Source organism: Calliphora vicina, chromosome 4 (assembly GCF_958450345.1).
Source record: "Calliphora vicina chromosome 4, idCalVici1.1, whole genome shotgun sequence".
NCBI lineage: Eukaryota > Metazoa > Arthropoda > Insecta > Diptera > Calliphoridae > Calliphora > Calliphora vicina.
The window spans coordinates 93,584,704-93,599,197 of NC_088783.1; the positions used below are offsets into that span (position 1 = coordinate 93,584,704).

The window sequence follows — 14,494 nt, forward strand, 5'->3', positions numbered from 1 at the left end:
CCATGGCGAAGGCGATCCAAGTGAACCTTCACCACTCTAAAGCAGCTTCGACTGCCCTGCTCCTCCACATTGCTAAATATGGGGACGACATTGCGTTGGTCCAGGAGCCGTGGATACACAATGGCGAAATACGTGGACTCAACGCCAAAGAGTACAAACTTGTGTACATAAGACGCATATGTAAAATAAGATCTTGTATTTTGGCTAAGAACCATCTTAATATCATCATTCTTCCTGACTATAGCGATGAAGATACAGTAGCTGCTGCTTGAGAGACAGGTGCAGGTAAGGTGTGGCTGCTCTCAAGTTATATGGCGCACGACCAGGTTGAACCACCACCAAACAAGCTGGTATCTAATATGATGCGTGCTGCAAACCGGGCCAGAACTTCGGTAATTATCGGAGCTGACGCAAATGCTCACCACACAATCTGGGGTAGCTCAGATATAAACGAACGAGGTTCAGAACATACTTTCGTGGTAGCAAATAGGCAGGAAGTTCTGGACATTACGCTTGTCAGTGCAAGCCACTCGCAACTCATAAGGAATTGGAAGGTTTCAGATGATTGCTCTCTGTCGGATCATAGGTATCTGACATTCTTAATAGAATTGGAAGTTGAAAAGGAAAAGCCTTTTCTAAATAGGAGGAAAACCAAATGGGATGATCATAGGCGGATCCTTTATGGTTTACTTCCCTCACCCCCTCTTATAGGTGACACTAGGGACATTGAAACCGCTGTGGAAAAGCTCACACTTTCTCTCACTCCCTCTGCACGCAGAGGAAAGGTAAGACCTCCATGGTGGTCTTTAGACATATCGAACACTAGGCGTAGTTGTCGTAAACTATTCAACGAGGCGAAAAGATCAGGCAACTGGTCAATGTACAAGTCTATGTTGAACAAATTTAAGAATCAGGTAGAAGCGCGAAACGTAAGTCCTGGAGGAATTTCTGCAGCGGCGTCGAAAGTTCCATCTTGCCGAAAACACCAACTGTTCAAGGTTATATTCAGAAACAGGATGGTAGGTGGACTACTGATGGACGTGAGACACTAGACGTACTCATGGACACTCATTTTCTGGGGAATTTGCCTCCAGACATGGCTAGTGCATCCCAACCGAACAATCGGACAACTCCGTCAAATATAATTGACGAACATTTGATAAAATGAGCCATACGGAGTTTTGACTCTTATAAGTCTCCGGGCCCAGATGATATAATACCCGCTGATCTACAGAATAATATAGATCTAGTCACTCCTTGGCTGATAACTATTTATCATGCCTGTCTTGCATGATCGTACATACCAAAACGGTGGACCGAATGCACTGTGACATTCATTCCGAAAGGAGGGAAAGTGTCACACACTAAAGCAAACGATTTCAGACCAATAAGTCTATCATCATTCTTGCTGAAAACCCTTGAAAGAATCATCACAAAGTATACATAGGCGACACGGCAAAAAAAATATATTTGTCTCTTTCGCTCGAAACAATTTCAACTGGTTTGGTTTTGTGCTTATTTATATAGTTGTTTGTTTTAACGCACTATCTGTATTAAAACGCAAATTTTTTTTCTCTTTCTATCGAAACAATTTCAATAAAAGCTGATTTTATTGTTTTTGAACTGTCAAATTTGACGCCTCTGTATACTTTGTGCTATTCAGTCGAGCTAGCAGTTTTTGTTACGCTGCGTAGTACGAAAAACAAAACTCGAAACTGACAATGCGTAAGCAGCACACATAGTAATGTTTTTGCTGCTGAAGTCGTGTAATCAGCACAAAGTATACAGAGGCGACACGACAAAAAAAAATATATTTGTCTCTTTCGCTCGAAACAATTTCAACTGGTTTGGTTTTGTGCTTATTTATATAGTTGTTTGTTTTAACGCACTATCTGTATTAAAACGCAAATTTTTTATCTCTTTCTATCGATTTGAACTGTTTTTTTGAACTGTTAGTGTTTTTGAACTGTCAAATTTGACGCCTCTGTATACTTTGTGGAATCATCGACATTTCTCACTAGTGGCCTTTCTGGATATAGAAGGAGCCTTCAATAACGTAGAATCTGCAACTATTGTTTCAGCTCTACAGGATCTTGTTCTAGACCAGAGCCCGGCAACACATGCGATTGGTCAGTTGTTGCAAGAGCGAAAAATAAGAAAAGAGAAAAATTTATACTCTCATATTCACTACAACACAGGCATGGAAATTTTAATTTTGAAATGGTGGTACTTTAATTAAAACTAATATTTTCAAATTTCTGTTAGACATCTTTACTTATATCGATTTAAGAAAGCATTTTAGATTAAAATTCGTTAAAAATAAGTTTATTTAGCAAAAGTTTATAATTCTAAAAACGTACACCATACGTTGATGTTAAAAATATTAAGTTTTTCATCCCTGCATTAGTAATCTTCATGTACAAAAGCAAGAAACATGCGACAACACAACCTTCTTCAATGAACGCTCAAACGAGACTGAATGAGTTTTTAATATGTGTGAGTACGTTGTTGTAAATTTAGTAATGGCCGAAAAGCACGCGTGCATACGAAATGCCTAGCTCTGTTCTAGACCAATCAACTGTAAGGTTCATCACGAACCTTCTACGATACAGGATCATTCGTTCCTAAAAGGGAACGGCAGGGAGGCGTCTTATCACCACTTCTGTGGAATCTGGCCATAAATTGTCGGCTCAGGAAATTGGATCTCTTGGGTTATAAAACTGTCGCCTACGCGGATGCCGTCGCGGTGGCAGTCTCTGGGATCCACTTGGACACGATATCACAACGCCTGGAACACGCACTCAGTATACTAAGTCGGTGGAGTACGGACAGTGGATTGAGTGTTAACCCAAGCAAAACTGAACTTGTACTGTTCACAAGAAGGTACATGATTCCTCATTTCTCGCTTCCCCGATTAAATGGTGTTGAACTAACACTATCGGACAATGCAAAATACTTAGGAGTTATTCTGGATAGTAATCTATCCTGGAAACCCAATAACCTTTCAAGGACGTCAAAAGCATTGACGGCTATGTATGTCTGTAAGAAGGCGTTAGGTACGCAGTGGGGTATTAGACCCCAATTCGTTAACTGGCTATGTGATACGGTCATTAAGCCGACACTATTTTATGGAGTTTCTGTCTGGTGGAAGGCATTAGACAATGGCTCGACGTGCATGCTATTCGAGAGAGTTTTAAGAAGAATGGCAATCCTGATAACAGGAGCTCTAAGAACGACGGCAACAAAGTAGCTCTTTACTATATTGAACTGGATCCCTTTGGATCTAATGGCAAGAAAAATAGCATTTACTTCTGCCTTTATGCTAAACGCGATTGGGGCTTGGAAACACGCTCCATACGGTCACGCCAGCATAATAGGTAGTATTCAGACTCTTCCGGAGAATACCGATTACTGCATTTCTAGTCCCTTCATAGCGAGGAATTTCGATTTCTCAATTCCGTACGATACTGAAGCAATGGACGGACCTTCACATGACACAACGGGTCTCTCAGTCTATACGGACGGTTCTGTGAAGGGAGATCGAGTTGGCGTAGGTGTCTACATTCGGGAACTCGACATTAGGTTATCTTTTAGACTTCCAAATGAATGTAGCATTATTCAGGCTGAAATATCAGCCATCAAAAGGGCGGCTAACTGGCTTAGTTATAACAAGATATCATACAGGTATATTCGTATATATACTGACAGTCAGGCCGCTATAAAATCCCTAACAGGTGTATACACAACATCTAATTTAGTCCAGGAATGTCGGGCATCCTTAAACAGGATGGCGAGACATTCAACAGTCGTACTCAAGTGGGTACGGGGACACGGGGATACTACGGGCAACTGTGTTGATGATTATCTGGCGAAAAAAGGCGCCGTGTTACCTGACGGAGACATAGATTTCCTATGTGGGATTCCGTTATCCAAATGCAAGCTACAAATTAGTAACTTCTACTATGAGCTCGCTCAGGCAAGATGGGATTGTGAACCCACATGCACTATAACCAGGACGATATGGCCTCGACTAAATCGGGGACGAACAACACATCTTCATGGATTTACACGCTCACAATTGAGTGATGTAGTGGCGGTCATAATTGGACACTGCACCTTTGGTAACCACGCTAGGAGACTTGGTTTGCCATACCACGACTTCTGCAGAAGTTGTCAAAACGAGGAGGAGGATGAGACTATTTTTCATCTTCTTTGTCATTGTCCGGCATTAGGAGATCTACGCCTAAGGTTTCTGAGACATCGTTCCCTAAATAGTCTTTCTGAGCTATCGAATATGAGGCTTGAGGGCATTTAATGCCTTTATAGGAAGTAGTAATTGGTCAAAAAGACCAGACACGGGATCTCTTTAGAGTGACCTAATACTCCGCCGACTCATTGGCACGTAACTTTTAAGATCTCCTCCCTCTCTCTTCAGACATCTCCATCTTAACTTTTTCAATCTTCTCCTTCTCTATTTTCACTTATATCTGTCCCTCTTTCATCTGTTTTCTTCTACTTTCAGGTAACACAAAGGGACCATTGCTTGGACCCATGTGAGCTGCTCTTCTTTTTCTTCATTTCGTGGCTGCCTGGAAACCTTACCTTTAACCCATAGGGTACAACTAAAGGCGCAGCGTACTTGTGATATGTGAATTCAACATACTTGTGAGAGAAATTAACACATCAAAATACTTGAAATTTTACCTTTGATTTTCCGACTAAATGCAGACCGAACCACTTTATTACACTTCTATACACTATTTTATGATTTTTTTAACAATTTACAGTACACTTTTATTTCCGAACCACGTTAATTTTGCTCAAATGAAAAAAAAAATATATAAATTTTTGACACTTAATTTTATTTGTGGTAGAATTTAATTTATAGAACATAGTTTAAATTTTTGGTATTGAAAATAGAAGAAAGTTTAAATAAATTAAAATTTAAACATTTGAATAGAACTCTGTGTGTCTGGTGAAAATTAAAAAGGCACCAGTACAACCTCGAAACTTTGTACTAATACATTCTCAAAGAATAACAAGAAGGAAAGCCTCTCATTTTTTCTACAACAACAACATCTCTCTCTTCTCACATACAAGTAGTGTGTGAATTCAACACACTTGAGAGAGATTTAGCTTCAAAACTTTTTCTTGAAAATTGCACAAAATTGCAATTCTAACACACACTTTCACCATCACATAATATTTTTGTTATTTTTTCCACACATTTAAACCATTTAAATAACGAAACGTGTATATTTAACACAAACGAAAAAAATATTTTTTTAATTTTTTTGACATTAATTTTTTAAGGGTTGAAATAAAATCTAAAAACAACACATTTGTAAAATTTCGTATTGGAAATTAATAAAAAAAAATTCAAATAAACTTAATTTTTACAGAAATTATGGAATAAAAAGCGCAAAAATCTATTTATAAAACCTTTTCAGATCAAATTATTTGAATTATATTTAATCTGGAAAGGTAATAAAATTTTGTTATAATTTTTAAGGTCGCTTTTTTACAACTCTGTGTGTTTGAGGAGTGTGGTGAAAGTGGTTTGAAAACCAATACATATAAGGGGGATTCACGTCAAGTAGTGGTATCCCACTACGAGACCAAAAAGCTCTTAAAGGAATAGATCTATGCTTTCTTTTGAGCAAAAAAAATAAAAAAGGACCCCTTTTGAAAAAAGTTCGATTTTGCAAAAAAAAAATCTTTGGAACACATTTTGCTAAGAACAATAGGTAATAAGTTACATGGATGAGAAAAATCACATGTTTGGTCAAAATGTCAAATTTTGACCCCCTCTAACTCAGAGAGTTCTGGACCGATCTTGTTGAAAAATTGTGTCTGAATTACTATTCAGACACAGACACTTCCCGATCGGAAGACATCGATTTTAAAAGTTGGTTCACTTGACGTGAAATTCCCCATAAATAAAATGATACCAATACATTCTTATAGTTAGGTTTTTTTGACAACCGACTTAGGTTTTTTTGGCAGCGTTTCACTTCTTGTTATTATTCTTTGTACATTCTCACGTTTTTTGACAACAGACTTAGAATTTTTCCCTCTCAGTACCGATTCTATGGATATATGACCTAACCTATATACGAAACTTTTCCGGTCTTTGTTTTTAACGCATTCCAATTGAAGAAACATTATATTTCATTGATTAGTGTAGTATTATTGTGAAATAAAAAAAAATAATGAAAATATTACCATTTTGAAGAAATTTCAACCTTTGGTATAAGTCTTCAGAATTCATAGTTACAGCTCCCATAACGACATCTGTGTGACCATTCATATATTTTGTTAAAGAATAACATACCATATCTGCACCTAATTCCAGTGGCCGTTGGAAATAGGATGTTAAAAATGTATTATCAACGGCAAATATTATATCTCCGGATTCATGTATTATTTTGCTTAGAGCTTGTATATCACAAACTTTGGTCAATGGATTCGTCGGCGTTTCCACCCAAACTAGCTGAAAAAAGCATATATTAATTTATTTAAACAAATAATTAAGATAATTGTTTGATTTTGTTTGAGCCGATAGATTTTACTATATATTGAATGTAATAGTTAAGTTTTAAAAGTACCTAGCTATAGATTATCTCTTATAGTTTACGATATATTCGCATTTTTAAATTAAAATTTAATTATTTTTACATGCTCTAGTCTGGTTTTCGAAGTAGTGAACAAATGTTATAAACGATGTGGTAAAAAAATTTAGAGCAGGAGAAAACACTTGCTCTAATGCATTTCCGAGACAGTTTTATAGTTCCAAATAATGGGGTTTTTACGCTGCGTTTACACATGCAAGTAAAAGTTAATTTTGTAAATGTTAGCGAAGGAGAATGATGTCTTCAATATGCCACAAATATAAAAAAATTACAGCTAATTTGATAAATAAACCTTTTATCAGCATTTGTTATTTTTAAGTCCATTTGCGGCTTGAAACCAAATTTTATTATTTTTATTGATACCATGATATTCAAATACAAACATTTCTGGGGAAAATGTTAGGTTAACAATTTTTATAGATATTAGTAACAATTTTATTTATAAAAACGAATGAAATTGCTATTTTTACAAAAACGATAAGCATTAGTGGCCATTTGTACTATTTTCTTTTACAAAAATACATAAAATAAGTTAAAAATATACTTATTATTTTACCACCTTCTGGTAAATTTTTCAATCACTTGTATGAAAGTGTCGAAAATCACTGTCCACCTAAATTCAGTAGGCAGTGAGCTGCAGGTGGCTGCATGTGTGAAAACGTATGGAAGATGTTGAAAACATGAAACATTTGTTCACACTTGTAACATCTAGCATCATCTAAATTGCCATTGTTTTCAATTTTACACGACAACTTTAAACTGGTTTTATTTTTTACAATAAAAATTAAAACTATTTAATATGTAAAAAAAAATTTAATTCTAAAAGACACTCTAAATCTTTTAGAATTAAATTTTTTGAAATGTTGAAACGGTACCCCCTGAAAACTTTCGTAATGACATAAAATTCTACCAAAAAAAATTTTAGCTTGTTCTAAGAAGGGCAACTGAAAAAAATTCATTTTTCCCCTTGTAAATGCACCTCAAAACTAAATCGCTAAGTCGGCACGGGTTGTCCTTCTTAGAACAAGCTAAAATTTTTTTGGTAGTATTTTATGTCATTACGAAAGGTTTCAGGGGGTACCGTCTCAACATTTCAAAAAATTTAATTCTAAGGGACACTCAATATACTTACATACATACACAGATGGACAAAAGTCGCCATCTGTGTATTTCAAACAAATAAAATGTCGTCCTCATTTTCATATTTCATAAATATTTGTTATATTTTGTTTTTAATTTCATTGACATTTTTTTATTGAAAATTGTGATAAAATTCCAATTCTAACACTCACTTTCACGAACACATACAATTTTTTAATTTTTTTCTACACATTTAAACCATTAAATTAACCTTGTTATACTTTGACTGAAAAAAACACATTTGTAAAATTTCGTATTGAAAATTAATACAAAATTCAAATAAGTTCAATTTTTGCAGAAATTTTTGAATAAAAAGATGAAAAATCTATTTAAAAACCCTTTTTAGGTCAAATATAAAAGAAATAATTTGAGAATTGTTCGAATTTTTAAATTTAATTGTAATAAAATTTTGTTATAATTTTTAAGGTCGCTTTTTTACAACTATGTGTGTTTGAGGAATGTGGTGAAAGTTGTTTTTTCACCAATACATATAAACAATTTTTTGACAACCGACTTAGGTTTTTTTCTTGATATTATTCTTTGGTGGTGACTGTGTAATTCTTATGGGAATATGTTAACAAAGAATAACAAGAAGGGAAGCCTCTCATTTTTTCTACAACAACAACTTCTCTCTCTTCTCACATACAAGTACTATGTGAATTCAACACACTTGAGAGAGAGATTTAACTTCAAAACTTTTTCTAGAAAATTGCACTTCTAACACACACTTTCGTCATCACATATTTTTATAATTTTTTCCACACATTTAAACCATTTAAATAACCGAATCGTGTATATTTTGTACAAACGAAAAAAATATTTTTTAATTGGTTTGACATTATTTTTTTGGGGGTTGAAATCAAAGTATTACAAGTAGTCCAACTCTTTGACAGCAGTACCTAACTCTATACATGTGTTAGTGAAAAAGTACCTAAGTCTAAATATGTGTTAGTAACAAAAATGTATATGTGTTGGTGCCTTTTGAATTTTCACTAGACACATAGAGTTCTAAAAAAATTTTTAAATTTTTATTCATTTAAATTTTGTTCTATTTTCAATACCAAAAATTGAAACTCTGTTCTATATTTTAAAACCTACCACAAACAAAATAAAACGTCAAAATTAATAAAAAAAAATATTTTTTAGTTTGTGCGAAATGGACGTGCTGCTAATGTGTGTTAGTGAATTTACACGTATCAAACTATATTTATTGGACAATTTATAGTTAAAATTTCGCGACTTTTGATGTGTATAATTATCTCACAAGGGTGTTGAATTTACACAGTATCCGTATATGTGAGAGAGTAAATTTATAAAATAGAGAGTTGGACTACTTGGTATACTTTGGTTGAAATAAATACTAAAAAAAACATATTTGTAAAATTTCGTATCGGAAATTAATAAAAAAAATTCAAATAAACTTAATTTTTGCAGAAATTATGGAATAAAAAGCGGAAAAATCTATTTATAAAACCTTTCCAGATCAAATATAATTCAAATAATTTGAGAATTGTTTGAATTTTTAAATTTAATTGTAATAAAATTTTATTATAATTTTTGAGGTCGCTTTTTTACAACCCTGTGAGTTTGAGGAGTGTGGTGAAAGTGGTTTGAAAACCAATACATATAAATAAAATGATACCAATACATTCAAGGCGAATTCATACAAGGTGGTGTCAGTTCTACAAAAACAACGATTGGTCTTAACAAATGTCAAAAAACCAAAATGAAAAATTTAACAAATAAGTATTTTAACTTAATATAGTGTAGATAATTGAATAGTGAGGGCTTTAATTATTTATGTAAACAATAAATATTTTGTTAATAAGCTTAGAATATGTAGATATTTAAATATAAAAACAAGCTTTGACAGTTGTTAGAACCAAAAAGAAAAGAAAAAATTATCAGCTGTTTGACTCCACCTTGTATAAATTCGCCTTGAATACATTCTTATAGTTTCTTTTTTTTGACAACCGACTTAGGTTTTTTTTTGACAGCGTTTCACTTCTTGTTATTATTCTTTGAACTTATTTGCAAATTGATGTTAGATGTGCCCTAGTGTGAAAAGGATATAAGGCTACATTTTCCTATGCTATCTTTTTTTTTACTCTGTATAATTTGTCATTCAAAACCAGACGTTTAAGGATTTAGAATTTTAACAAAAATATTACACAAATTAAAAATAGAGAGACTGCAGAAACTACAAAAGCTATGAGCCCAATAATTAAATGCAATAGATTTAAATCAATTCAATTTATGCTAGATACATTAAGAGCTAGTTTCTGGGATAAAGATAATCTACATTCTTCGTTTAAACCTAAATTAAACTAAAAATTGTGTTTCTCACTTAGTCGCCGTTTACACATGCAGATTTTCCTCGCATAAAAGTTTACTTTATAGGCAAGAGAGGCAAGAGGCATAGAAACACTCTGATGTACTTGCAATTCGTTTTGTGTTTTCGTTCGTAATACCTAATACACACAATAAAAATCTTTGTATGTAAACGCGAATGCAAGTTTAAAGAAGAATAATAAAATCTTATGCGCGAAAAATCTTACAGTGTAAATGGGGAATTATTGTTTATTTACTATATAATCTCGGTTTTACTGAGCATCATTGGTGAGTTAAACCTAAGTATAAAATGCCAAAGCACAAACAGATGAAAAATAAATAAAAGCACAGCAGCTTTTTGTTTTGATTTGCTTTATTAAAATCAATATAATATATACGTTAATGTCACTTTTTTTACAAAGTTAAAACAAGGCGCATTAATCAGGTGAGAGCGTCTCGGCAACAAAGACAATATTTGTTATTTGCCAAGAGATTGAAAATGTCAAAAAATATATAAAAACAAACAATTAAAAAATAAATAAATTTTAAGTTTTTATATGAAAAATATTAAAAACAAACAAATAAAAAATCAATTATTTGTAGTTTGCTCTAACACTGTTTTTTTTTTTTGAAGATTTATGTGCTGTTTTTATATAGCGAACGAGTACTTTGAGTGGAAATTTAACATGTGTTTTGTTATTGTAAGAAAAACAAAATACATGTAAAACGTCCCCTCAAAACGCTCATTCGCTATACAAAAACAGCACATTAATATTAAAAACGGCGAGCGGGGTTAAAAGCTAGGTGATTCCATTAATGTATGTCCGTCTGTTTGTCCTAAATACAAAACCACGTCCAAAATACACAACCAAATTCTTCTGAGTTTGGTATTGAAATTCAGCAAAAGCTATAAATGTGATGCATTTTTACCAAACAATTTGCAATATCGCTTATTTTGTTTCTGCAAATATTATTGTTTTTGTTTGCTTGAACAAATTTATTTAAACAATTTTAAGTTTTTTATTATTTTCATTTTAAATATTTCGAATGTCAACAACAGTTAACAAATTTTTGACACTTTCAAACACAACACCTTATTGAATACACCTTGAGTTAAAATTTTTAACAAAAATAAGTTATGTACGCGGTTGCTTTTTCTTATAAAATTTTAAGTACTGCCATATTTATATGAAAAACTTTTAGGAATGCACATGTGATTTGACTGAAAAGTATGGCAATGCTAACAAAATTAATCCATTAGTGAGAAACACAATCATTGGTTAAATCCCGGCTAAATATGTTTCAGGTTTTATATAACAGGGTGTTAAGCTGAGTTTAACTGTTTTAACTGGATTAATTTTGTTAGCATTGCCATACTTTTCAGTCAAATCACATGTTTATTCCTCAAAATTTTTCATATAAATATGGCAATACTTTAAATTTTATAAGAAAAAGTCCCCTTTTACAATGCAGAAGTTGAAAGGCAGACATACGAAGTTTGTAGGCTAGGGGTTGAAGAGACAGAGTGTGTAGTACACGACCATCTGTACTAGACATTTTTTGTATCTCTTTTCCAATTTTTCTCACATCAATGTTTAAATGCATTTGACATACGCATCAAGAACGAAAAAAGGTAACGAAAAATTTCTGTTTAGGCAAGTTTAAAAGAGAATGAGAAAAATGTCTGCCTTTCAATTTCTGCATTGTAAAAGGGGACAAAGCAACCGCGTACATAATTTTGTTTGTAAAAGAAAAAGTGACATTAAAGTATGTAGATTAGAGTGGGTCAATTTTTTTCTCGACAAAGCGGTTATCAAAATCGTAATCTACGATGAATTCTAAGAATGTTTGCCGAAGAAAAAATGGGTCTAAAATCAAAATGGAGCTTCCCATTTTTAACGCGAAAATTGTCCTTTCGTATTTTATATTTTTGTTTAAATATGCTAACATTTTATGGAGCATTTTAAGAAACTTGACTATGTTTGGGCTTTTTTAAAAGGAAAGAAAGGCAAAAAAGATGAATCTTTGCAAATGCGGAAGATTAGCAATAAACTTCACCCGAGGATGGTTACAAAATCTCATATTGTGGTTGTGCGAGAACCTAAAACCGATCTTTTGGGTCACAGTGGGGGAAATGAAAAATAAAAAAGGTGCAAATAAATTTGTAAGTTCTAAACCGATAATCCGATTTTAATAAAATTTCTCAAGGCTATAGAGGAGTTGTTACTGAACTTATGTTTTAAATTCAGGCTTTCAACATTAAGGTGGGGCGGAGCCTCAAGGCCCCAAATTGGTGTGTCTCGGGTATATTAAAAATTAAAAATGATGCCAAATTTTTGTTCTCTATCCGATTTGAAAGATTTGTACATATGTAGAATCTACAAGACGAGAGTTACAAAACATACTACTACAACTAAATTTTATATTTTATAGTTTACGAGATATTCACCATTGAAATTTAAAATTTTATATTTTTACCTACCTTGGTCTGTATTTTTGCAAATAGCGGATCCAAATCTCTCCCGATTTTTTTCAAATATATATTTTTTAATTAACAACTAATTTATTAGTATTATAAGGAAAGAATTATTTCAAAGTCGATACCAAGTCAAAAGTTATGTACACTTAAATTAAAAAAAATTAAAAAGAATTTTTTTTCGCGATTTTTTAAAAAATCCCAAAAATAGCTTTTTTTAGATTTTTGACTCCGTTGACGGGACTGAGATGCGGGCTATAAATTGATTTTGCAAAATATTTAAGAACATATTGGGGCTTACAAAAGAGGATTTAATTTTTTGAAAGCAGCTATGCGATAGGAGAAAATTTGGCATAAATTTAAAATTTAGATAAAAAATAGGTCTACTTTGGAAGGCTCTTGACCACGCACTTATACAAATATTGAAATTATTTTTCTTCTATAGTACTTCCCAAAATCTTACCGTTGAGAAAAATATAAACGCATTATTTATTTGGTTTTTATTTTCTGTATAACTAAAAATTAATATAAGTACTTTTTCCGAAAAAAATCGCGAAAAAACAATTTACAATATTTTTATTTTTTTTAATTTAAGTGCTCATAACTTTTGACTTGGTATCGATTTTGAAGTAATTCTTTCCTTATAATACTAATAAATTTATTGTTAATAAAAGGATATATATTTCAAAAAATCGGGAGAGATTTGGATCCGTATTTTGCAAAAATACAGACCAAGGTAAGTAAAAAACATAAAATTTTAATTTTCAATGGTGAATAACTCGTAAACTATTAAAGATAAAATAATGTAATGATAATATTTTTTGTAGCTTCTAGTAGATTCCAAATATATACAAATATTTCAAATCATTTTTAATTTGTAATATACCCGAGACACCCCAATTTGGGTTCTTGAGACTCCACCCCAACTTAGTGTTGAAAGTCCAAATTCAAAACATAGGCCTAACAACACCTCCTCTATAGTCGTGGGAAATTTTATTAAAATCGGATTATCGGTTTAGAACTTAAAAATTTATTTGCACCTTTTTATATTTTTCATTTCCCCCACTGTGACCCAAAATATCGGTTTTAGGTTATCGTACCACAATATGAGATTTTGTAACCATCCTCGGATGTAGTTTATTGATAATCTCCTCCATTTGCAAAGATTCGTCTTTTTTCCATTCTTTCCTTTCGAACAATCCCAAACATAGTCAAGTTTCTTAAAAGGCTTAATAAAATGTTAGCATATTTAAACAAAAGGGGCATTTCACGTCAAGTGAACCAACTTTTGAAATCGATGTCTTCCGATCGCGATGAAATTTGCACCAATGTTAGTTCTATTGGATAGTAATTCGGACACCATTTTTCAACAAGATCGGTCAAGAACTCTCTGAGTTATAGGAGGTCAAAATTTGACATTTCGGCCAAACAGGTGTTTTTTTTATCCATATAACTTATTACCTATTGTTCTTAGCAAAATGTGTCCCAAATAGTTTAGATAGCTATTTATGCAATCTTTCGAAAAAAAAAATTAAAAAAATTTAATAAAATATTTTTTTTTAAATCAAAAATATTTTTGACTTTTTTTTTCAAAATGGGCCCTTTTTTTTTTTATTTTTTTTTATGAAAGCTTAGGTCTTTTCCTAAGCGACCTATATGGTCGCTTAGTGGGATGCGAGTGGGATATCTATCAAAAAAAATATTTTGTAACTCAAGATTTAAAATTTTTGAATTTTTTTCAAAATCAAAAACTTTGTTGACTTTTTTTAAAAAAATGGACCCATTTTTTAATTTTTTTTTTTGCTCAGAAGAAAGCTTATGTGTTTTCCTTTAACACCCTTTTTGTCGCTTAGTGGGATGCGAGTGGGATATCTATAAAAAAAAATGTTTTGTAACTCAAGACATACAATTTTTT

At 32.5% G+C, this 14,494-nt stretch overlaps 1 protein-coding gene across 1 annotated transcript in view; it reads right to left on the minus strand.

Annotated features, from left to right (window-relative positions):
* The window catches only part of Cth (Cystathionine gamma-lyase), a 94,275-nt gene that overhangs the window by 20,301 nt on the left and 59,480 nt on the right, over positions 1–14,494 (minus strand). The window contains exon 4 of the mRNA XM_065509899.1: positions 6,226–6,493. Within this exon, the coding sequence (XP_065365971.1) occupies positions 6,226–6,493 (268 nt within the window). The remainder of the gene's footprint in view (positions 1–6,225; positions 6,494–14,494) is intronic.